General features: G+C 38.6%; 1 protein-coding gene across 19 annotated transcripts in view; it reads right to left on the bottom strand.

The window, feature by feature from the left end:
• Positions 1–25000, bottom strand: part of LOC136850589 (DNA-binding protein RFX2-like) — a 447592-nt gene that overhangs the window by 303946 nt on the left and 118646 nt on the right. For all 19 annotated transcript variants that reach the window (XM_067124238.1, XM_067124244.1, XM_067124246.1 and 16 more), the window contains one exon: positions 4949–5235. In XM_067124238.1, coding sequence (XP_066980339.1) covers positions 4949–5221 — 273 coding nt within the window. In that variant the 5' untranslated portion in view covers positions 5222–5235. The remainder of the gene's footprint in view (positions 1–4948; positions 5236–25000) is intronic.

Raw genomic sequence — 25000 nt, 5'->3', positions numbered from 1 at the left:
ACGATTAACAGGCTTCCCACAACTCACCAGGTAATATTACTGATGAATTCTTGCAAGGATACCTACTGACTCCAAAAATAACAAGCCCTTAAGAGTACTATTGTAGCAAAACGCTTCGCCTACCGACTGATGAAATGATACGAACGACAGCACTATGGTTCCTGCAAAGGTCGAGAACTCTAACAAATTTCTTCAGACAAGATGCTTGGAATACATGACTGGCCCCTAATGCACGTAAGTTCATATGAAGCCTACATCTCTTTGAGTTCAAAAGTTACGGCCCAGGTTAACGTTTCATACAGAATGATAGAAAGGCATCTTCCATCATGCACAGCTTTGAATGAATGTCCAATTTTTTACCAAGTTTGACTAAAATTCCTGAAACCGTGTAAGAAGTGCCATCAAAGGTGTGACAGACACACTGGTGTAAGGACAGAAAATCTCCCTTGGAAACAAGTTTGAATGAAACCCCTTTCCTTTCACCGTGTGTGTGTGTGTGTGTGTGTGTGTGTGTGTGTGTGTGTGTGTGTGTGTGTGTGTGTGTGTGTGTGTGTGTGCAGGACGGAAAGGGTTAAGATGCCAAGCAAAGTGTGGCAGAAAAATTGATAGGAAGACAAAAGGACAAACAGACAGACAGACAGACAGACAGACAGCCTGGTGATCGCCCGTCATATATCTATGTACGGTGGTCTACCTTTGTAGCAAGTTTGAAGTCCACTCAAGGTAAATGTGACGAACAGGAGGACAAAGGGAAGGAAAACAGTTTTCCATGAACAAATGCGTCGCTATGAGGGAGCGACACACCTCAACAAGACAAACCGGTACAATAATCCACTGATGACACTTCGTTTAATCACAACTCTTTAATCGACTGCAGTATTTTGAGTCTTTTACCTTTTTTAAAGTGTTTCAAACCAATAATTAACAAACAAACAAAACAGTGTGTTCTACATTTACCTGTAACACAGTGTTTGTCCACTGGATATAAGTGCACCTAGCACATACTATTAACTTTCAACGGAAATAAAAATATGCTTATTAAGTCACTTCATGAACTCGTATCTTCAATAAGTAGCGGATCTCGCACTGCGCGCGTTCCATTATTCACTGGTAGTACTAGTTAATTAATCTGAGCTTTAAGTATACAGTGGTCAGAATGTTCATGAGATTTCAAACTCATTTGTGTAGTAATATCGAACACAAACACAGTTCTGCCAACAGCCGGATACTTCAACTCTTGCTCTGTCATTATGACACAATCACTGTGGACGTTAACAGCAGCCAGCGACTTTCATCGCCTTGACAAAATTGCTCGAACAATGATCTGTGAGGACACCACGATTACTTCGCTCTCTTTCAAAAACTTCAAGGCGGCAGGAATCTTCTGTGGACAATACCTGAGCTTTTCCAACAGCTTTACACTTTGACTATGAAACAGCTTACCATGCATTTTTCGAACTGGGATGCTCGAAAGTGTTACAGCCTGTAATGAACTTTAAAACCGACCTTTCATTGCCATAATCTTGTTTCGACTGCTGTAATCCTATGCATTAATTTAGTTAGCTTTTTCTGAATTTCTTTTATTCATATACTCGTACTTATATATGTATTTTGCAATACTTCTCTTACCGTAACCTAATTGCGTTTTTCTTTTTTAACATATTGGAATTCTTCTATAGACACTTATGCAGAAAGTACATTTTCCTGTTTGTCCTTTTTTTCATATAATTGTGTTAAGTTGTGATCAAAAATTGTCCTTTTTTCATATAAGTGTTAAATTGTGATAAAAAACTGTCCTTTTTTCATGTGTTAAATTATGATAAAAAACTGTCCTTTTTTCATATAAATGTGCTAAACTGTGATAAAAATTTGTCCTTTTTTCATATAAATGTGTTAAACTGTGATAAAAAAAAGGTCACTTCGACAAGAAGTAATAACATGCAAGATCCGACATGTTTCCGAACGGCTGAGAAGGACAAGGCGGCAGGCATGGCATGACTGGCCTCGAACCTGCACAGCATAGAGGAACTTGAATGCAGCCAGGACGCAATGGAAGCATACCAACCGTGCAGTTCCAATGAGCCAGCATAAAAAAGAATGTAGCATCTACTTAAATCCATAATCAATATTGAGTACTGGAGATGTTTAGCCGCCCCCCCCGCCCCCCACCACTCATTAAAAAAATTAGTTTGTAGTTAAATCTCGTGGCCTTTCACTGAATCATTCTTTTGACTATTCTTTACATTTATACTTAATTACAAAAAGGTTACCATTTTACCATGAACGTGAATACAATATGCTGGAAACGAGGAAAAATAATTTGCGTATTTCATATCTGAAAAAAATTAGAAGTATAATTCTTTATTTCACCACAAGATAAAAATATCATTTAATATCTGTCGTTCCATGATTAATCTTTCTCCACGCACAAACCTCTAAACAAGCAAACCCATCTGAACTACTTCTTCCGTTCTGATTCCTCAGCCATTCCAGTGATCCTGATTCATACGTCTACTGCACTCGTCGTTATTTTCCGCTTTTACTTATTCTTCCTCTGGAATATGCAACTGTTCAGTCTGTCCCAGGAAAGGCGACCGCTCTCATCCTTTAAACCATTTCACTATTCAATCAACTGACAGAGGTTCAAGCTCACTCTCAATCTGTCAATTTCAAACTGACTGGGGTTCCGTGCCGAACTGTCAGCCCTCTTACGCTGATGCCACCTGAAGTCCCTTCGGATAGAGGTGGTCACATAACCACAGCTATGAAATATTGCTGAAAGGTACACGCACGCACACTTACAGATGTGTGTGTGTGTGTGTGTGTTTAGTGCTTCGCTAGCAAGGTTCGCATTTAAGCATACGTTTAGTTTAGGTCTCTTTAAAAAAGTTACCAGATAATAAATATGAAAATTGCTCGTAAAATAATGAACTTTTAAAAATAAAGATTCCGGGGTCAAATGTTTAAAAGGCCCAAAAATTCACTACTAGTCTCGAGAGGTTTATATAGTGATAATTATTTCGTTTACTTAATTACTGTTTTCTATCTACCTGAACTTTTCTACGCAATAAGAGCCCGAATATTTAAAATTGTCAAAGTCTCTCGGAAGAAACAACAATAAGAACAAGTTCGTGCAAAAATCTGACAGACTTAACAGTTCTCCGCAGCAGGAAACCTATAAAAGCTTTGGTGAGAGAGAGAGAGAGAGAGAGAGAGAGAGAGAGAGAGAGAGAGAGAGAGAGAGAGAGAATCATTCAGGATTATGAGGATTTTTTTCAAAGGATTTTCTGAATCACAAAGCTACAGGAACGAATATTGCGAGTTTCTCTCTTCATGACTGGGAGACCGAGACCAACATGGACGCGAAAATCCTGCTTAGTCTTAGCAAGAAAAGTCAGTGAAAGGAATTCTTAAAAGAGTGTCGGTTAAATCATTCTGGAAATACAGAAGGAACTTAAGCCTCGTATAAGGGACCATCCAGATCAGAGGATTGTCAAGCCATTCGTGTCTGAGGCAGAGAAAGTGAAGGTGACATGCCACCCAGGAGCTCTAGAACGTCATGTGCCAAAACATCTTTATAAAAGGCAAATGATTTAAAGCTGAACGTAACCATTGGCTTTTCTATTAGACAAGAAACCTCTGATTAGTCTCTATTTAGAGATATGGAGAGTGAAAGATCTCCCAAGAAAACAAAAACCACACCTTTACACATGAGCACGCCTCCCGACAAACAAAAACAACACCTTTACACAAGAGTATAAGTGCCAAAAAGAGTGCCCACTCAGAATCCAACGGGTATTCTTGCCTTGGGCACATAAATTGTCGTTCCTGCGCACAATACCTATGGATGGTCGGTCATAAATGCAAAATACTGATAGCTCAAGGTGAGGGAAGGGGGGGCGGGGGACGAATTTCCAACATCTCAAACTTCAGTTGACACCCAATACGAGAGAACCAAAAAGTTTTGTGGTAACAGAATCGTCAGTTTTCCTGTAAACAGGAATCCAGCGAACATGGTAGCAACGGCCTACAGATAACCGATATATTTCTTGCAAAAATGAAAATATCCGCCCAATCGTTTTATATATCTACGCATTTCCAGTAAATCAGATTTTCCCTTGAAACTAGTTGGAAGCCTAAAACCTAATGTTGTTATGAAACAACAATTTTAACAATGTCTTAACTTAGAGAATTGTTTTCGAAATCTTGGGAATATTGGAATAATGTACAGAGCAGGTGAACACTTGGGCAAAATATCAACTTTTCTACGTGACTCTCATAATCACATGAAAAAATTATAAACTCGACTATCCGTCGTTTCCCGTCGTTTCCCTAGCAACCTTTCAGCTTGTTCAAGACACGAACACCCCTTGACAACACACCGCAAACAATGAATTCTAACACAAATACACCTGGCCAATAGAGAAAAAAAGGAGACATCAGAAACTTCTTCCTGTTATTTAGGTTACTAACAGAAGTCTCCAGACGATATCGATATCTCTTTGCAAGCCTTATTATCTCAATGCGGAAACAATTAGATGCACCGCACACACTTTAGGCCAATGCCGGTCTTATAATCATATCTGTCTCTCCTTCTTTTTAACCTTTCCTCTATCAACATAGAAGCTTGTCCAGCAAGAGCCTGAATTATTCCTTACCAGTTTAAACTACACCTAATTGGCCAAGTGAAAACTGCGTTCAATATATTTCTGAGGGAGGTATGTACAGTATACCCAGTGATCCGGAAGAAAGGCCCTCGCTAGTATGGTGAAATACGATAAGATTACGTTTGGTAAAGTTAGGCTGGTAAGTAGATTACAGGTCTCCTTGAAATGGCGCAGTTGCCTTTCCTCCCGTCAGTCTCACTCCCCGTGTCCCCCAAAGCCAAACAGCTGGCTCCCACGCCTTGACCAACACGACAACTGCAAAAAGACGACAGAAGACTTACCCTGGTGGGACTTCCCTGGACATTGGACACGATCGTCAGTAGCGGAGACGGCGAAGAGTTCGTCACAGTGATAGACGTGACGGAGTTGACGGGGGTGCTGTGCGAAGACGACGAGGTCGTTGAGGTACGCGTTGAGGTTCCGTTCTCCGAGGGCGACGGTGACGAAGATGTTGGTGAGGACGAAGTTCCAGCTGCAGCTGAGGCTGCTGCCGCTGCCGCCGCTGCTGCTGCTGCTGGCATTTCTGTGACGTAGCCACCGCTGGCAGTCGTCATCACACCACCACCACCTTCAACGAAACGAACTCTATTAATTGATTTCATATAAACAACAACAAACTTACAGCTATTTACAATAATAATAACAACAAAATTAAATGTAGTATACTGTACAATGCAATATATCAAATGTGTATTACCCCATAATAAGCATAACTAAAAACTGAGAAGCTAATTTCAAATACACGTGCATTCATAAAACTCTCTCTCTCTCTCTCATCCTTTGTGTAACTTAAGTATGTAAGAACGAAAAATCTTGGAGCAGAAAGTCAGATCTAAGACATACACACACACTCACATGATGGACACCAAGAAAAGACCTTCTAAACATTACCGACAGTTCCACAATGCCCTTTATAAGATCAACGTGCGCTGTTGTTTTTACAAAATAATTAGCAAACGCTTAAAACAACAATTAGACAAACTCCTTTCATACAACGCTGACGGCTGTAAGACAGTCATCTTGGATTTCCTGGCCGACAGCATTTAGGGAATTGCTGAAAACACGAACGTTAGAGGTGCTTTTACACATGACATATTATGAGTTATTCACTGCATTTTCGCCTGCAAAATTTATCACGAGGCACCTTCACGGATTCAAGGTTTCCATGTTTTTAAAATGAAAAACAGTTCGGTTGTATATTAATGGACGATGATAAAAAGGAAAGAGAAGAAATGATTATGCGAAAGCAAACCATGCTGCTAAGTTATCTGAAACTTGAAATCAATCATCACCAACAACGCAATAGGAACCACGCCAGTATTGTCAGAGGAGGTGGGTGGCTGATATCTGGTCTCATGTCGCCTGTTCGGAAAAGTTTGTGTAATTTCTGTCTTTTATTGGTAGGTATTTGTCCATAAGATGAGAAGAGAAAACTCTTTAATGCTTTTTGTATCCATGTATTCAGTGTGATAGATGACAATATCCCTCTCTTATTTAGGGTAAGGAATATGTTGCGCTCGCCCTTAGGACCCAGCGTGAAATGTCTATATTTCGCATCTATAAGGAGGAGGGGGAAGAGGAGGAGGTGGTAGTTCCAGGGCCAGACCAGGTAATGACCTGAGTTAGGTTGGGTCAATTCAAGGAAATTACGGTTAGGATGCCTCTCCACAACTGCTATGACTCAAGTCAAGTTAGGTGAGAGTCCTGTTCCCTCCTCCGGGCTTAAAAAGGACCCAGAGCCCCAAGGTTAAGGTTTGCATTCCTTTCATTGGCCTTTATAATATGTTCTGTCACTGGTATAGATTATGACCACAAACCAAGTATTATTCTGACTGCTTCCCTTGTGGCTTATACATTCAGACCTTTCTTGTTAGTAGAATTCATATATTTGGTAAAAATTATTTGATCATGAATTACTCAATAAAAAAAAAAATTTCTTTCTATGTAAGGAGAAGATCCTCTTTCAGACAAGTGGTATTCAATGCGATTACTGCATCATCGTTTTTATGAAGATTTTTCAGTCTTTCTTAAAATTGCTTACCGAATTCCGCCTATGACTCTCCTGTATGTGTCATTCTTTCATAAATGGAAAGATAAACATTCGTTCACGGGGTGTCTTGTCATAAAAAAAAATATATGTAAGTTGCAAAGGAAGGTCGATGTCTATGCTAAAGTTGTGAGTCGGTAATAACGCGTGTGTCATCCGTAGATTTTTACCCTGAGCCTGTGTGGAACGTAGCTTAGAAACGCCAAGGACTATTACCGAAAAGAGTAAATATCTACGGACGATCCATGCCATATTTCAATACCGATGCCACAGTTCCTCGTAACACCAGTTCCATTGCAACTTGGATGTAATACATTCTTATTTCCTATGTAAAGACCTCCCATCGACGAATGTTTATCTCTCCATTTGTGAAACAATGACAAATAATGAATGGTCACTGATTAAATACAGTGACAGAGAAAAAGCAGTCATAAGAAAGACTGAATAAACTTTATGCAAACTGAATGCAGCTGAAGCAGCAATTACATTTAGAAATCACTTTAGTTTCCGATAACTGAAAAATTGTCATGACAAGCTGATTTCCAAAAATCTACCAGTTAAATGGTAAATTAAATACTTTGAACTGTTTTCTACTGTTATTCATATTTTTTTATACGTGATAACAGCCAATTACTATACTCCCGTCTAACGTTTCCATAAAATAGGCTACTTCTTCAACATGAGACGTCTTGCCAAGCTAGGATAGCTCAGACTAGGAACCTCTTATCGTAGCCTAAGCTAACATCAACTCATAATGGGGTGATGTTCGGTGAAAACAGATAAAACAGGTATTATTGTCTGTCTGTATGTTTATATAAAATATATATAATATAATATACATATATATATATATATATATAATATTATAATTATATATATATATGTATATATAATTTATATATATATATATATATATATATATATATATATATATATATATATATATATAATGTATGTATGTATATGTATAATATATATTATCATGGGTGGTAGTGAGCGAATTAAAGGTCTTTAATATAACTATTATAAAAGTACGTGTGATTTTATATATCCCAATATCCAGGAAAAAATCTACAAAAGCCCCAAAAACAAGTAATTCTTTGCAAGTGCAGTAAAAACCCAGCTACTACGAGATATCTTTACATTCTTTTAACAGATATGAACTACAAAAAATTTATATCCTTACTTTCTTTTAACAGATATGAACCACAAGAAATCGACGACACAATTATCAAAACTAATGAAACGGATCTAATCTTGCCAAAGTTGTTCCTAATGAGTTCGGGATGACCAAGACTTTTATGATTAGGGTCTTCACCGGAGATCTGATGACTTCTTGCTCAGCTATAAAACCCTCAGTAGCCCTCTTAAGTCAGACTTAAGCTACACCATTAAGAAACGAATAAGAGTACAGCGAATAATATTGGAAAACTCACTACCACGCCAAGATTCCAACATTAAAGTAAAATTGACGCTCATAAACCTTGAAAATAATAAAACTAAAATACGTTAATAGTCAGTCTTAAAAATGCTCATTACGCTGAAGAAAAAATGAGTTAACAAAAATGAAATTCGGAAATAAAACTGTTTCTCAATTTTAAAACAAAATGGTCATGTATAAGAAACAGAATTAAAACGTTAAGCATTTTAGAACTTGGTAAAATATTATATTTCAACATATTCTTGTAGGTTTAGATTGACGATTTATTCAATATAAATATTAAAATGGCATTCAACCAAACAAAGTATGTGAAAAAATTACTTAAGAGGCTCAAGTTGATTTTCCTGATAAATAACAACATGGAAAATACAAATCTACTTGGCAGTAAAATAATCGATTATAAAAATCAGAATATCATACCAAGTTCCAGAGCTCTTGACATTGAATTGAACCTTTTCCTTTATATATGTGTATACATAAACACACACACACACACACACACACACACATACACACACACACACACATATATATATATATATATATATATATATATATGTATGTATATGTACGTGTATGTATGTGTGTATCTATATATACATATATATATATATATATATATATATATATATATATATATATATATATATATATATATATATGTGTGTGTGTGTGTGTGTGTGTGTGTGTACGTACTGTACTTTTCTAGGCAATCATCATTTTTTAAATCTCGTCAAATGCTGATGCACAGGTGGCATCTGCAGCTTCCTGGCAGCATTACCAATATTTTGAGCAGTTTCTCAAATCCTCAAGGCAAAAGTTTTCAATGAACTAAGGCTGGTTTCCTTGGTAAACTATTCTACCTGCAATCGCCCCATTACAAGCTAGTAACTTGCAGAGTGGTGATCTGCAGGCTTTGTGAGGTGACTGCTTGGTGCTACCTGACATCTGCCGATACAATACCAATTCTTGGTTTTAACAGAATCTAATAGAAACAGAATATTGACTTTAGGCCAAAGCCCAAGCGCTGGGACCTACGAGGTCATTCAGCGCTAGAAGGGAAACCGAAAGTAGAAAGGTTTGAAAAGTGCAAACAGGAGGAAAACCTTGCAGTTGCATTAACAGACAATTGTTAGGAGAGGGTGGATAGCAAGACGGAAGAAAGGGAATATGAATGGAGGTATAGCAAAAGGAATGAAAGGGGTCGCAGCTAGGAGCCGAAGGGACGCTGCAAAGAACCTCAAGCAATGCCTACAGTACACGAGTGCGGTGAGGTTTTAAAATGTTAAGGCGACTACCGCTTGCAGTGTGCCTTGCATGACGCTATGCAGACGGCACTGAACGTCCTTGGCAACGTTGCTTCAGTCGTGAGCAGTACTGCTTCTGCTTATCATTTCCTCAGTTTTCATTGGTTTGTTCCCACCCAGTTATCCAAATTGTTTTGCCTGACCTTGCTCAAAGAAAACCCATCATGTAGGAACAAGATGAGGAGAGGACCTGTCTTCTTCCAAAGGTTAGCTATAAGAAATATTCTAATCAGACCACCGATCTCCCAAAGTTACACACGGAGGAAGAGGATGGCACTCGGGAAGATGAGCAACGTTGTAAAAATTAAAATGCTTTTTAATAGGAAGTTTTTTTACTGGTTTTATCTATTACTATGAAGATACTTTTGAGAGAGAGTTTTATATGCATGTTAAGAGTTGTCTGAATGCCGCTCTCTTAATAAATATTCTACAAAAGAACGTTGTCACTTTCTTCAAGTTTCCCCCGTCAAAAAACAATTACGGTGGTAAAGCTAAAATAAGACTCTCAGTGGGTCTCTCAACCCATCGTAATTTACGTTGTTTCTTACTTTACCTCATCAAAAAGAATAATAATTAACACCTCACTGTTCAGCGTGTTCATGATTAGCAACTAGTACGTACTGTATATGACGCTGAGTAGAGTAAAAATTGTGTAGTGGTTTTATACCTGGATCTCTTGTTCCCTCTATCTCTCGCGCGCGCGCATACACACACACACACACACACACACACACACACACACACACACACACACACACACACACACACCACACCCCGCCAGCAACAGCACGTAAACCATCTCTGTCTTCCATTTCTTAATCCTCATAATTCAAGCCTCGTATTTTGCTTCTGTTGCCACGGAAACGTAGATCTACATCTAACAAACGTTACATCACTACTTCATCACTAAGCAAATGATTTCACTGAGCCAAAACATCATCACCTTTTATTCTTTACGACGCAAGATATGATCTGATAAGAACCTAAATCCGAATTCAAGTGCGACCAGACGTAGCTGGGATTCAAGACCAAACAGGAAATATTTGAACAACTTCAACGAAGTACTGTTTTGAATGACATTACAATTTTTCCTTGATTCCCTATGCTTGGTTCGTATGTGAGATCATCTCAAAATAAAATGTCACTTGGATTAAATGACCTCAAATGCCAAGTTCAGTACCATGATCTCTAATCTTTTATATTTCAATGATGAAAAACAACTGTTGTGAATTAACTTCGGAGGCTTTAGATATGAACTGAGACTTGATAGCCACGAACCAAAATGAAATGGCTCAGGAACCTGCTTTCGCTTGCTCTGAGGAAGTCTGAAAACTACTACTCAGCTGCCTACTGTCAAACAATGCGAACTATCTTTACCATCCAATTATGAGCAGTGATTTCTATAAAAATCAATATGAACTATTCTAAACGGTCCTAGATATCAAAATTCATACAGCTCAAGTTTGATCTTAATATCTTTTAAGAAAAACTGTACTCTGACTACCTTAGGCATCAGTAAGAATTATAAAGTACCAGCGGCAAGGCAAGTGTCCACTAGCCTCTTTTTATTTTTTTTTTTAAGGTCAAACAGGGTCTTTGTCGCAAAGGGTGAGGTGGAGTGCTGTGCACTCGATCGGGTTTGGCTATACCTATTTATTAGTATTTTTTCGGTCTTTTCTTCTCTGGAATTCTAGAACGCACTGACGTTATGTAATATACACTGGACGTGTCATCCTTCTCCCCAGAATGTATAAGAAAAAAGGCTCCAGCAATTATGCCAAGGGAAACCCTATCCTCACAGTACTATTATGTAGTTCCTCGTTGGATAGATCGGTACCGTTCTCGGTTGCACTCTGCTGGGCCCGCGTTCGATTCTCCGGCCGGCCAATGAAGAATTAGAGGAATTTATTTCTGGTAATAGAAATTCAAATTTCTCACTATAATGTGGTTCGGATTCCCCAGTAAGCTGTAGGTCCCGTTGCTAGGTAACCAAATGGTTCTTAGCCACGTAAAATAAGTCTAATCCTTCGGGCCAGCCCTACGAGAGCTGTTAATCAGCTCAGTGGTCTGGTTAAACCAAGGTATACTTAACTTAGTACTATTATGTAATCAACTTAGACAAAAATAAAAACTTATTTTATCTACAACTGAATAAAAATTCTTAAAATAATAAATGAGTTAGAATTTATAATAAAAATATTTAAATAATCCTTAACATTCGATTTTTTCTTAGACGGATGCAATTATCCAGACTGTCCTGTTCGACTCTATTTTTTGAGCTTTTAATTTCGAATAATGTTAGCTAAACAGAACTTTTCCCTATACCAGCATTCATTTTCTTCTTTTACTGCTTCTTTCGTGGGCCACTCTATGAACCTTTTCATATTTTTATAAGTAAGCAAGTAAAATATTTCCGAAAATAGAACTAAAATGAAATTCGTTAAGATAACAACTTGAACTTCATAAATGCAAAGCACTTGCCAAAGACTACAATAAGGTAAACAACGGTGACAAAGCACCAGATTAACTAAATGGGCAACGGATAGCCCATTTATATAAAATGCAATATCTATCTGGAAGGTCCTACGAGGATACATATATTGTATTTCCATTCCATAACGTTCTACCATGTCCTATGACATTTCTAAATGTCATGCAGAATCCATGGTTACGAAAGGGGTAGTACTTGTATATCTGGGGAATTCTGGGGAAAGTTGTAAGCACACAAATGTGCTAAAGGATTGTATCAGTAACACAGTGTGCAAGAAACAAAGTTACTGTAGTGTATAAACGACTGGATTAGAAAGAAACGAGAGTGCAAAAGTGCATTTTGGGGAGGGTCTGAATATATGTCTAGCTGGATTTGGAGGAACAAGAAAAGGCAGTTGTGCCAACTGCTTTAAATGCCAACACAGTTGAAGGAGGAAGACAAGGTACTCCAGTAATGCCTGGGGGAGTACCTGGAGAAATGAAAATGTAGAGAATCTTGAGGGAACAGTTTTTGAAAGGGCATTGATTGTTAAACATAATACAGGGTTCCAAACGAAAATATTCATAAATATACTTGGTGAAAAAAGTGTGAAAAAGTTTCTTATATCACATGTTAATACAGTGTAGATGTAACAGCAAGATGATGGACGTAATGGTGTTAAAAAAACTGGTAAAGAGCACATTGATAGCTGTAATGGTTAGAAGAGGTGCGGCTGGAGGTTTGTTTAAACAGTATTTGGTTGAAGCAAAATTTCAGGTAGAATACAGTTTACCTGGCATAGACAGTGGTGTAAATATAGCTATAAAGGAAATGCAGATGAGAGGGTAATTAATACTGAAAATGGGAAATGAGGAGTTTAGTTACGGAAAGAGATGTTTGAGGTGCAGTTGCAAAACAGAATGAAAGATCAGATTTATGAATACAGGAGAATGAATAATGCGGTAAAGAGTAAGGCGAGAATAAAAGAGAAGCAATGCATTAAAATAACTGAGGGAGAAAGCAAAGACGGTTTTCAACGAGAATAAGTTATTCTACAAGAGAGTAAATGCAGAGAAAGGCTGATGAGCAAAATTTTGGAAAGAGTATTTTTGAAAACGTGTTCAATGTGAAAGATGAAATAGATGAAGAACTGAATGATACAAGAGTAAAAGGGTTTATCGTAAGCGGGGGAATGCTATAGAAGTGACTAGCGAAGATGCAAGGAGGGCCAATTAAAACTGATAAACACCAGGAGTTGTTGGATTACAAGTGATATGCTGTAGTATGGAGGTGACAATGTGAATGATTGGCAGACAAGGGGGGTTCTAGATGAGGGAAAGTTATGAAGGAATTGTAAGCGGAATACTTTCTCCTTTTCATTAAGGCAGACAAGGGGGTTCTAGATGAGGGAAAGTTATGAAGGAATTGTAAGCGGAACACTTTCTCCTTTTATTAAGGCAGACAAGGGGTTCTAGATGAGGGAAAATTATGAAGGAATTGTAAGCGGAATACTTTCTCCTTTTCATTAAGGCAGACAAGGGGGTTCTAGATGAGGAAAGTTATGAAGGAATTGTAAGTGGAATACTTTCTCCATTTCATTAAGGCAGACAAGGGGGTTCTAGATGAGGGAAAGTTATGAAGGAATTGTAAGCGAATACTTTCTCCTTTTCATTAAGGCAGACAAGGGGTTCTAGATGAGGGAAAGTTATGAAGGAATTGTAAGCGGAATACTTTCTCCTTTTCATTAAGGCAGACAAGGGGTTCTCTAGATGAGGGAAAGTTATGAAGGAATTGTAAGCGGAATACTTTCTCCTTTTCATTAAGGCAGACAAGGAGGGTTCTAGATGAGGGAAAGTTATGAAGGAATTGTAAGCGGAACACTTTCTCCTTTTTATTAAGGCAGACAAGGGGGGTTCTAGATGAGGGAAAGTTATGAAGGAATTGTAAGCGGAATACTTTCTCCTTTTCATTAAGGCAGACAAGGGGGTTCTAGATGAGGGAAAGTTATGAAGGAATTGTAAGCGGAATACTTTCTCCTTTTCATTAAGGCAGACAAGGAGGGTTCTAGATGAGGGAAAGTTATGAAGGAATTGTAAGCGGAATACTTTCTCCTTTTCATTAAGGCAGACAAGGGGGGTTCTAGATGAGGGAAAGTTATGAAGGAATTGTAAGTGGAATACTTTCTCCTTTTCATTAAGGCAGACAAGGAGGGTTCTAGATGAGGGAAAGTTATGAAGGAATTGTAAGCGGAATACTTTCTCCTTTTCATTAAGGCAGACAAGGAGGGTTCTAGATGAGGGAAAGTTATGAAGGAATTGTAAGCAGAATACTTTCTCCTTTTCATTAAGGCAGACAAGGGGGGTTCTAGATGAGGGAAAGTTATGAAGGAATTGTAAGCGGAATATTTTCTCATTTTCATTAAGATAAAGGAGATAAGAATTATAAGGGCCACAACATTACTCCATATACTGGGGAAGGTGCAAGGCATAATTCTGGCCATTTCAAGAGGATGATTACAGGAAGATTACAGTGGGTTTACGCAAAAAAGAGGCGTATCTTGGTCAAGTGGTTGTTATGAAACAGTTATGAAAAATAGCTGAAGGCAGCATACATCAGCCTAGAAAAATCCTAGGATAGAATTGATACAGAGGCAATGTGCCAAGTGTTGAGGATATATACTGTAGATTGATTCATTTATGAAACTTAGACTGTCAAGCCAGGCACTAAGGCACTAATGTCTACTATAGAAGATAAGTTGTTGACAGTGACTTGAAGTTTTTATGATGGAAGCGTTGGAATTTTTTGGCAGTATCCCGACTGTTTTAGTCTACAAACTGTGGATGAAACAAGGGTGCGCTATACAGATAAGGCAGTGCTGACTGGGGATACTGAAAAGAAACTACAAAAGCTTGACAGCAGAAAGTTATGAGTGAATGTGAGCGAGGGCACAACTGAGTAAATGAAAATTAGATGGAGCAATGAAAATCTATAAGAATGGTTGGAGAATAGAAACAGATGATTCATACACATATTTTGGGAGTATATATATATCACATTATATCATCAATATATCAATAATGGAAGTGAAATGTATATGTTTATTCAAGAAAAAAATTGAAACTATATGGGTGAACTGTCTGCGAAGTGTAAGGGGCAAATGTAGAACGGTGGGAAAAGTGCAGATAAGCAGACATCGTAAATGGGTTAGCATATATGCGAGGATCGAAGTGAATGGTTTGGGAAGACCCAGAAAATGGTGAATAGATGGAATGAAAGTGGAAGAGCAAAATGAAAGGCCTCAATTTTTACAGTGAATGAGTGTGTGCACAGGACACAGGCAAATAGATCAGTGTATGTGAAGGGAGTTTGATGGCTGCTAATGAGCTTCAGGGTAGGTGCAAGAAACAATTAATGTTATGGAAAGTGGCTCAGCCAATATTTAGAATGTGGCAGTGAGCACGTTTAATGCTGATGGCTCGAGCTTTCTGGATTTTGTATATAACTTTTAAACTATTAGTCAGATTTCATCTAAATTTGGTACATATGCTACCACAGTTGTGACTAAGCTCAGCATTTAGAAAAATCAAATCAATCGCATATACTGGATTTGGCCATTACAGCCTCTATGCACTAGCACTCACGCTACAATGTTTTGGGAGCCTCAAATGTTATGAGAGAATTGTTGATATAAAAGCACTTGGTCAGCGAGTTGTTCGTTGGATTAAGAGGCCAGTGACACATAATACTCTAGTTGAGAATTATCATGACAGAGTTACGCTGGTGACAACGGCAGGCCCTTCACGCACAAGAACATATCATGCTGTCCACTATAGTATCAGCATTGCATTTGCTCCTTGCACTCAAAATATGTAAGTACCAGCTCTTAGGAACCCAAGATAGTACAATACAAACATAATTGAGGCCTGTTTCATTAGCAGTGATTTTATTGTATACTTTATGGCAGAAGCAAAACCACAAGCTGTCTGATGTTGGCTCCCGAGTATTGTGGGCTACCAACTGAATATCATGAGTGGCTCTCTGTTTGTCCTTAAGGCAGGTAGGGCTGGAATGCCAAGAATGATTAAAGTGCACTAGCTAGTTAGTACCACTCTGCTCCAGAATTTGGTGCAGCTTTGGAGCCATTCCTTAAAGTATTGCACAGGGAGGTTGCCCATCTTGAAATTACCATAACTGAAGACCAGTGTCTCCTGAAACTGGCATTCCATTACTATCTACCTCTCTGTGTCAAGGTCCAATGCTTTCTTGTTAGCAGTCTAATACTGTAACGCCAGGTGGTTCTACTGGTTTCTTCTGCAAAGTTGCACCTAGGGCATAGTAGGCTAATTAACTGCCACTGCCAGTATGACTACAAGAGGATATCATCTACGTACTTTCCTTGCAGTCAGCTAACTGCATCACTAATAGTGACATTACTGATGTTTGAGTTGTATATCATCTCGGGGGTGGTGAACTGTATGTAACAAAGCAATCACATAAGCTTGAATATCTTCACAATTTAGTCCTTTTCATGCATTGTGGCAGGGAAGATGGACCATACGATGAATTTACCACTGGAGATGGGGATGACCACTTGAGATGATTTCAATGGTAGAAAGACAAGGCAAGAAGGAATACTGTAGGTGCATGTGTTGCTGAATGTATCCGAGGCCATTTTCGTGCATTGTCAGTCAATTCCCCTGGATACTTGTTTGACCTTGCAATCATCTTTTTCATCCATGCCTTGATATTTTCAAACAATTATTCAAGTTCTTCGAAAGTTTGCTTATTCCATCTTGTGTTATTTCTAAGTGCCTTTGGATACAGATTTAAGAGTGTACTTTCTGAACTACTGCTTCGGTGACATAACTCCTGAAAACACAGGGAATAAGCAAAGGAGAGAGACAGGGAGAAAAAAAAAGAAATATAATAACTTGTTAAGTGGAAAAAGAGAAGAATGGAAAATAAGGACATTAATCTACACGGGCAAGAGACACTTCTGCTTTTGTGCGCAGAAAAAGTTGAGAGTTAGCAAATGCTAAAAGTATCTCCGAGTTTATAAAATGAATGAAAATAACTAATGTTCATTAGAACAGACCACGTGTGAGCCCGGGGTTCAGCTGAATCTTAAATCAACAAGTAAGAGGAAAAGGTGGTAAAAGACTTTCAATTACAAATCACAAGTATCTAAGTCACGTATTTACCAAGATTCCGTTCAATGCAAAAAGCACTTGAATAAAGGCCAAGTTGAGTTTTCAAGGTTACTATACAAAAATTCATGGGAGAATGAGCAAAAATATTAAGCGTCAATCCCTGTAAATCCAATGGTGAAAGAAAATTGAGAACAGTGAATGACATAAAAAAGACTAAATGACCATTTCAACAGAAATCACAGTTCTAAATCAACACTGACGAATATCGAAAAAGAGACACCAACACTAAACTATAAAAACTATGGCACAAGAAACCTACTAAGGGATTCAGAGCCAATGAAACACGGTTTTTCGGCAACTTTTTATCGAAGCATCGGATGAAGGTGAAAGTTGGCAAGCGTATTATAATTTTATAACCCTACCCAATTTTTGCAAGTATTATTTAGTACTTAAGTTCGATGGTTTTGATATTTTTATAGAGTAAAATAAAGTCGCCGATGCCGGAAACGAGAAAATCACAGACAAGGATCCTAAAACAATTCGTGACGTAAACATGACTTCATTGGCTCCGCCCATCCACCAGGTAGGCGGTGAATGGATATGCTTACACAGTCACAGTCTAGAATTCGACAAATAAGTTAAGTATACCTTAGTTTTACCAGACCACTGAGCTGATTAACAGCTCTCCTAGGGCTGGCTAGAATTCGACAAATTCGATAACGGCCAGCAGGATATGGAAATGTCCCTGTGGTTACAAGACTGCATTTGTGCTACGGCTTGCCACTTTGTGTACAAGCGAGAAGACCCATGGCAAGATTTACTATAACGTGAATAGAAGTGATGGTTACTTGGCCACCCCAGGAGTATGGGCAGGAGCTGTTATACAATCACGGACAATATCCACGAGAGCGTGGAACCAGTCATCATTGACATTGCTAGTGACGATGAGGACGGGGATGATGACCTCTTCCTCGAGAGTGACGACGAAGATATTTTGTAAATCAATTATGTACAGTGTTAGACGCTTTACTTTTACATTTAAAACATATTTATTAAAACACAATGTTCCTCATTCAAGCTGATTCCAATATATTTTCCTTTCCATGCATATCAATATAAATCGTGTTACATTTGATTGATGTTAAGTAGGTAAATAATAGCTTGCCCGTAAAATCTTGACTCCTACCATTACCTTTAATTTGCAGCGAGTATACGAGCGCTGTTTAGGTGCTGTACGATATAAATAAAAAATAAAATAAACAGCAGTGGGTTACATTAACTGAAATAAAACAATGGCGTTGACCTTTACGCCTCCAACAATTGAGGGAAATGAGGTATCATTGCTTTCCATTTGAATTCTACTTCTAGTGACCGCTCTTGACTTGCTGTAAATAGAAGGTTTGTTTTACCTGAGGTAAAACAAAACGGATGGTCTTTTTGTATTCCCGCCCTGAATAGATGTAGATCTAACAAATGAGCTATAGACTGGTTTATTATGTGGACGAATTACATACACTGAATTATTTGTAAAGTAGAAACAATACGAATATCAAGAAAATGGAAGAATTCCAAGCTAACAACTTAGTCCCAACAACTGCTGTGGAAGTTGCGATGAAACCCACACAAATTAATAATAATAATAATAATAATAATAATAATAATAATAATAATAATAATAATAATAATAATAAAAAATTGAGAATGATAATGTTATTAATGGGACGATGACAAATCCCGCTCGCCGTCATTGATATCGCTGAAGCCTAGGATGGGTACTAACAAGGCCAAGAGAGACAAGGTCCACCCAATTCGTTGGAGTCGCCTCTTACCTGGGGTAACTACGTAGGCGATGACGAATTGCGACAAGTTTTCATTAAAAATTTAATTTTTGTAGCATCATCATCATCCAAAGGACTACATCTCTCCAGCAATACTGGTGCTCACTATGTGGGGAGACAGGGCGTGAAGAAAGGAGGAGGTGGAAGTCAGGGCCAGGATGAGAGTGAGGCAAAAGAGGTTTGTGGGTTGAGAAAAGACTGGAAAAAGCCAGGATTCCTGATTGACTGCAATCCCTTGTCTTCGTAAACAAACATATCCATCTCAACGGTGTGAATATGGTGGTGCTGAACACCCTGTCCTGCCTGTTCGTGTCTGACATCAGAGTGAGAGAAGCTCATTGTGAAGTAAGAATAGTGTGAGGATACAATATAGGTACATCGTAGACTGCATGGCTGAATTCAACTAAGCAAGTGCGGAAATTACTCAAAATTTCTCATATTGCAAAACTAATCACTATTGTGCCCCTCAACAAACCGATGAAGCCCGAGAGAACGGAAATTCGGCAATATATAGACGCTTATTATCTATTTCTCATGAAGACATTGCGTCCTTATTACAAAGTGCATCTTCGCTAAAGATACGAATTTTGGGCTTTGCATATCAGATCTAAAGTAAAGGAACAGAATAATGACATGAGTGAAACATAAATGGAATGTGATTGCCGAAGGGCTAGTCGAAGATAAAACTGAAGGTCAACTTAACAAGATGGTTGCTAAAACACGAGCAATCTCCAAAAAAAGTAAAATACGCTTGCCACAAGTAACTGGATACTATTCAGCTGGTTTAGGATTCTTTTGATTTTTTGGCCAGGACATGTTCTCTGGGTGATCAACACTAATTTGTTGTTGCAGGGACAGCTATCCATCACTGCCAACAACTGGCTGTGATGTACAAGAACCTTATGCAGCTTTGATATTACACACAAATCTATGAATCGTATATGCTATCACCATCATCTTCTTCATTAAAAGATCTGCCGTTATCACCAGTGTAAAATGAGTGAAAAGGTACCTCTTTAACTGCCCTCCTCCAGCCAATATCTACATTTTTGTTTACTACTGTGGTAGTTTTAAAATCAAATCAATGATGGTCGAAAGCACAGTTAGCTACTTCATTATTTTAAAGGCCAGTGAAACAGGCTCTTATATGTGTTCTTGCAATCGCATTTGCAATCCTACTCTTACACCCTATTCACCAAAATCACTTCTGCCATCTCTACGTTGTTATGGCCACTCCATTTTTTGTGTTACAGTTGTCGTCGTTAGGAGGTATTTTCGTTTAGTGGTTATGGGACGGGCTACCCAATTCCCTTCTCATACCGAAGAAAGCAATAAGAAAACTTTAAGAGGGCAAAGGAAGTAAGAAGAGCAGGCCTTAAACACGAGGGAAGCGATAAACCTGCTCATAAGCAATAAGTCGGGAAAAAACCGGATCAGGATGAGAATCCCAAACCTGGCATTAGAGGCACGGACAAGTAACTGAACCGTGCAATTAAAAATTCCCAGTTTCCACATAGTAAATGTGGGGAGAGGCCACTTGATAGGAAGAAAATATCTCTCATGAGCTCAATCGGAATGTCTCGCTTACTTTTCCCAACAACGATGTAGGTCATGAATAATGAATAAAAATCTCGAGAGGGTACCTCCACAGCTGAAGGCGTTTACCGTGTACAAAACATTAGTCCGACTGGCCGTTAATAGTAAGAAATCTGTAACAGGAGAGAGAGAGAGAGAGAGAGAGAGAGAGAGAGAGAGAGAGAGAGAGAGAGAGAGAGAGAGAGGACGAGGACAACCTTCAATTAGATAGTTCGTGTACTTGAAATAGCTCCAAGCCTAGATGGTTACAAAAGATGGTTGAGAGATCGCATTACCCTGATATTTTTCCTTCCTAATTTCCTCAATAATGATCAAAAAGTAAATTTAACAACGGAATTATATACCTGACAAGCTTCTTATGTTAGAATATAAATTCCAAGTAACTGAGATTCACTGACAAAATTATGGGGTTTGTTGATAAAAAAGGAATGCTCCCTTGATTGACTGATTAATTGTGAATTATTTGGAATCATAACTAAAAGGGTCCCTCACACATTTTTTCCGTGTTTGCTTTTCAAGGCTACAAAATAAATAACAGAATACTCTGGATAAGTAATATTTATAAACATATATATGTATATATATATATATATATAAAATATACATACATGTATTTATATACATGTGTATTATATTTCATAAGAGAAATATTTTTATTTACCCGGGGTATTCTGTTATTTATTTTCTTGATTAGAAAAGTAAACAGGGAAAAATATATATATATATGTATATATCATCACACAACATACCAGCTACTGTATCATAATCAAAGAAGTGTAAAGAACTGTGATAAAATTAAATATGCCACTATAACCCAAGAAATGTTCACCATATTCTTTCTGAAATTACGGTCAAACTAGAACTGCCATCTGCAGCCCAGCTGTTAAAGCGAAAGCGACCCCTTTGTTCCCTAGGGCTTGGGCTTCCGACTAACAAATGCCCAACGGTAGGCTACTCAAGTAATCACCACTGAAAAGCCCATTTCCACCATTCACGACCTAACTATTCATAAATAACATAAGGTATATTACAACCTCACATTTCCTTGGTACGCTTGCGTGACAAGAAAAAAGTTAAGTATACCTTCGTTTTACCAGACCACTGAGCTGATTAACAGATCTCCTAGGGCTGGCCCGAAGGATTAGACTTATTTTACGTGGCTAAGAACCAATTGGTTACTTAGCAACGGGACCTACAGCTTATTGTGGAATCCGAACCACATTATAGCGAGAAATGAATTTCTATCACCAGAAATAAATTCCTCTAACTCTTCATCAGCCGGCCGCGGGAATTGAACTCCGGCCCATCGAGTGACAGTCTGAAGCTCAACCGAGTCGGCCAACAAAACCCGGATAGACAATGTCACGGTATGGAACAGGGCATGATCTTGGAATTAAATTTACTGCTACCCAATTCGCTAAATGACCTGACCTCTCGTTTCCAAAATATTCACAAAGGCAAGAACTCGACACACTATATATTGGGTTTCATCTGCACTGGTGCGAATATAACCACAGCAAACTCCAGTAATAACAGACGGTCAGTCTTGAAAACTTGCAGCCATTGCAAAGCACTTTTAGAATTACAGAAAAACGTGAAACTTGGGAGAACTGAAGCATGCCCTAACGCAGGTAAAACACCATACGTACAGCTTGACCTAACATTCGGAAGCGCTGCTCTACAACTAAACTTATTAAAATTCCATGCTCAACGCCAGCACTGGACTTAGAACCATTAGTCAAAATTAATGTCTTACCTACATTCACATCAGAGCAGACAATGTAGAATTCACAAACACCAGAGTCATTTTCACAGCTCATGGAATCAACTCCGACTCTCACCACCAGTGATAAACCTAAAGCCGACTGAAGGGATGATTTATAACTTGAAGTGTGAATATTCGGCAGCCGACTGAAGGGGTGATTTATAACTTGAAGTGTGAATATTCGACACAGACTCTTGCTATACTGTTGTTAATACATGAAGTTTGATAGCAGGTATGCCTTAGAATTTTGTTAGAATGGTGGAAGTACGCCTTAAAATTTTGTTAGAATGGTGGTAATGTCTCCTTTAGATGATTTAAATGGGACTGGAACCGTTTCTAAATATTTTAACTAGATATCTTGTATGAGGAAAGAATTGTTGCTGGTCATATAAAACAAGAAAGAATTCTTTCACATCCACAATGCCACTTAGGATCATTAAATAAGAATTCGCTCTACAAAATTTTACTCTACATCTAACAGGTAAAAAATGCGCCGAAGTTTCTTCGGCGCAATCGAGTTTTCTGTACAACGTATAATGCTGCATAAAACTATCAGCTACGAGTCCTACGACCTCGCAACGCCTAATTACTCCCCAGAGGAGGTGGATTGAGGGTGCGTCCAACGTCTCCGGAAAGCACTGCCAGACGCACGAAACCTTAACCTTAAATAAAAATAAAAAAAATAAATACTCAGGCTAGACGGCTGCAATTTAGTATAGTTGATGGCTGGAGGGTGGATGATCAACATACCAATTTGTAGCCCTCTAGCCTCAGCAGTTTTTAAGATCTGAGGGCGGACTGAAAAAGTGCGGACGGACAGACAAAGCCGTCACAATAGTTTTCTTTTACAGAAAACTAAAAATGGCCATCCTGGAATTCTCAGTTTCACGACAGGACACTGGATTCGTGACACGTTCTGGATATGCATGGTTGTTCCATAAGCAATTTCGCTTTCTAAACTTTTTTGCAAAAAAACTTTGCATCCTGAGACTCGACCTCTAACATACGGTTGGACAGCACTTTCATTTGGGAGTGTTCGAATAATCCAGCATTCTGGGAGAATCTCAAGGGTATAAAAAAGACTGAAGGAGTGTTCCCAACAAAAAGTTATATCTCCTGTATAGAACGATAAATTACATTTCAGTAATTTCTCCTTATTTCGTATAGGAAAGATCAACCACTTCAAACAGCTCCTCTCAAATTGTGCACCTGTTCCACTCCTGTAAAATCCGTGCAGCCTCACAGTCGAGTCATTTTCAATGCAGACCAATGGAACGGTTAACTCAGTATCCTCATGTAACATAAGCCAAAAGAAAATATGAAAAATAAAGATAGAAGCGAGAGATTCTCATCAGAGAGGACAGATAATTCAAAGATTCACGAAAAATCTCTCAGTTGGCAGTGCAGGAGGGGGAAAATTTTGTTCACCACACAGAAACAGTGACTAAGTAAATCCACGTGTAACACCGATTTCTACTTGTAGCCAAAATTAAAACGAAGATTTTCACAAAGTATTTAACAATAAGGCGCAAGTTTTACAGAACTGGATTCCTGAAAGCCCACTATTTCCGCACTATTAAACAGTCATCGCTGCTATGTAGTATATCGTCATAAAACATGTGAACCAGTCTTGATTCGTTCCGGATACCGATCGGTCAATGAGCGACAAAATCATACAAATACACGCAGTACGTTAGCGTACTTAGACATGCATATAAGCCGGAATATATAAATGAATATGAGAGAGAGAGAGAGAGAGAGAGAGAGAGAGAGAGAGAGAGAGAGAGAGAGAGAAATCCTTTTCTATCACTGCTAAATGGGACTCATAATTCACCTCGAAGAGAAAGAGGCCATAAGTGAACGACCGCCCGACTAACACGATATTGATCCCCAATTCACTGAACCACAAAGGATAACCACTTCTTCCATTACACGCAGCACAAACCACTCGCTTCGTTTAGAACATTATCTTTACCATACACAGCAATGCTCGACAGTGATAGCCAATACAACTGTCAGGTGTGCTCTCGAGCAGGAATCAAATTTCCGTCAGATGTCGGTCAGCTCCGAGAAATATTCTTTCACTGAACAACTCTCTCTTCATTACCAAAGTTTATCATTCAGAGAGAGAGAGAGAGAGAGAGAGAGAGATGAAGTGTGGGCTACAGCCAGCACTGAAGCCCTTTTCAACCATTCAGTGCTTTACAACAAGAAGAGATATCTATCCCAGAAAAACATTTCAAGAGTACATTAACAATCAAGCAGCTAATCAGAATTTATAGTAAAACTCCATTTCCTTTCCTGGCGACATTGGGTTATCAATATCAAAACAATCGGTGAGGCCTCAGTCATGGATCCAAGTGGTGATTATCCTGAGCACACTCAGACATGTTTCGTCGCTCGATCCTTTCGAAGAGTTACACGACAGGACCTGACCTGCCTCCCGTCTCCACTTCATATGAATTACTTACGGGTGACTTTCGTAGACGCCCAACATGTATCCTCGTTGAATTGACGCTGGTCCTCCTGCCATGGCGATTTACAGATTGCCATCACTTCATCGATGATTATGTGACCTTCAGCTAAGATGATCCAACCTGGTTTGCCACTTTTTCTAATATTATCATTTGCTTGAAATCTCCTCATGGGATTTGTGGAGATGCACAGAGGTGGTGAAACGGTAAGCATAGGTAGATGGGTGGATCAGTATGATTTAAAA

The sequence above is a fragment of the Macrobrachium rosenbergii genome, chromosome 22 (assembly GCF_040412425.1).
Source record: "Macrobrachium rosenbergii isolate ZJJX-2024 chromosome 22, ASM4041242v1, whole genome shotgun sequence".
Classification (NCBI taxonomy): domain Eukaryota; kingdom Metazoa; phylum Arthropoda; class Malacostraca; order Decapoda; family Palaemonidae; genus Macrobrachium; species Macrobrachium rosenbergii.
Note: the sequence above shows the minus strand (reverse complement) of the source record. Positions and strands in the feature narration are given on the sequence as shown.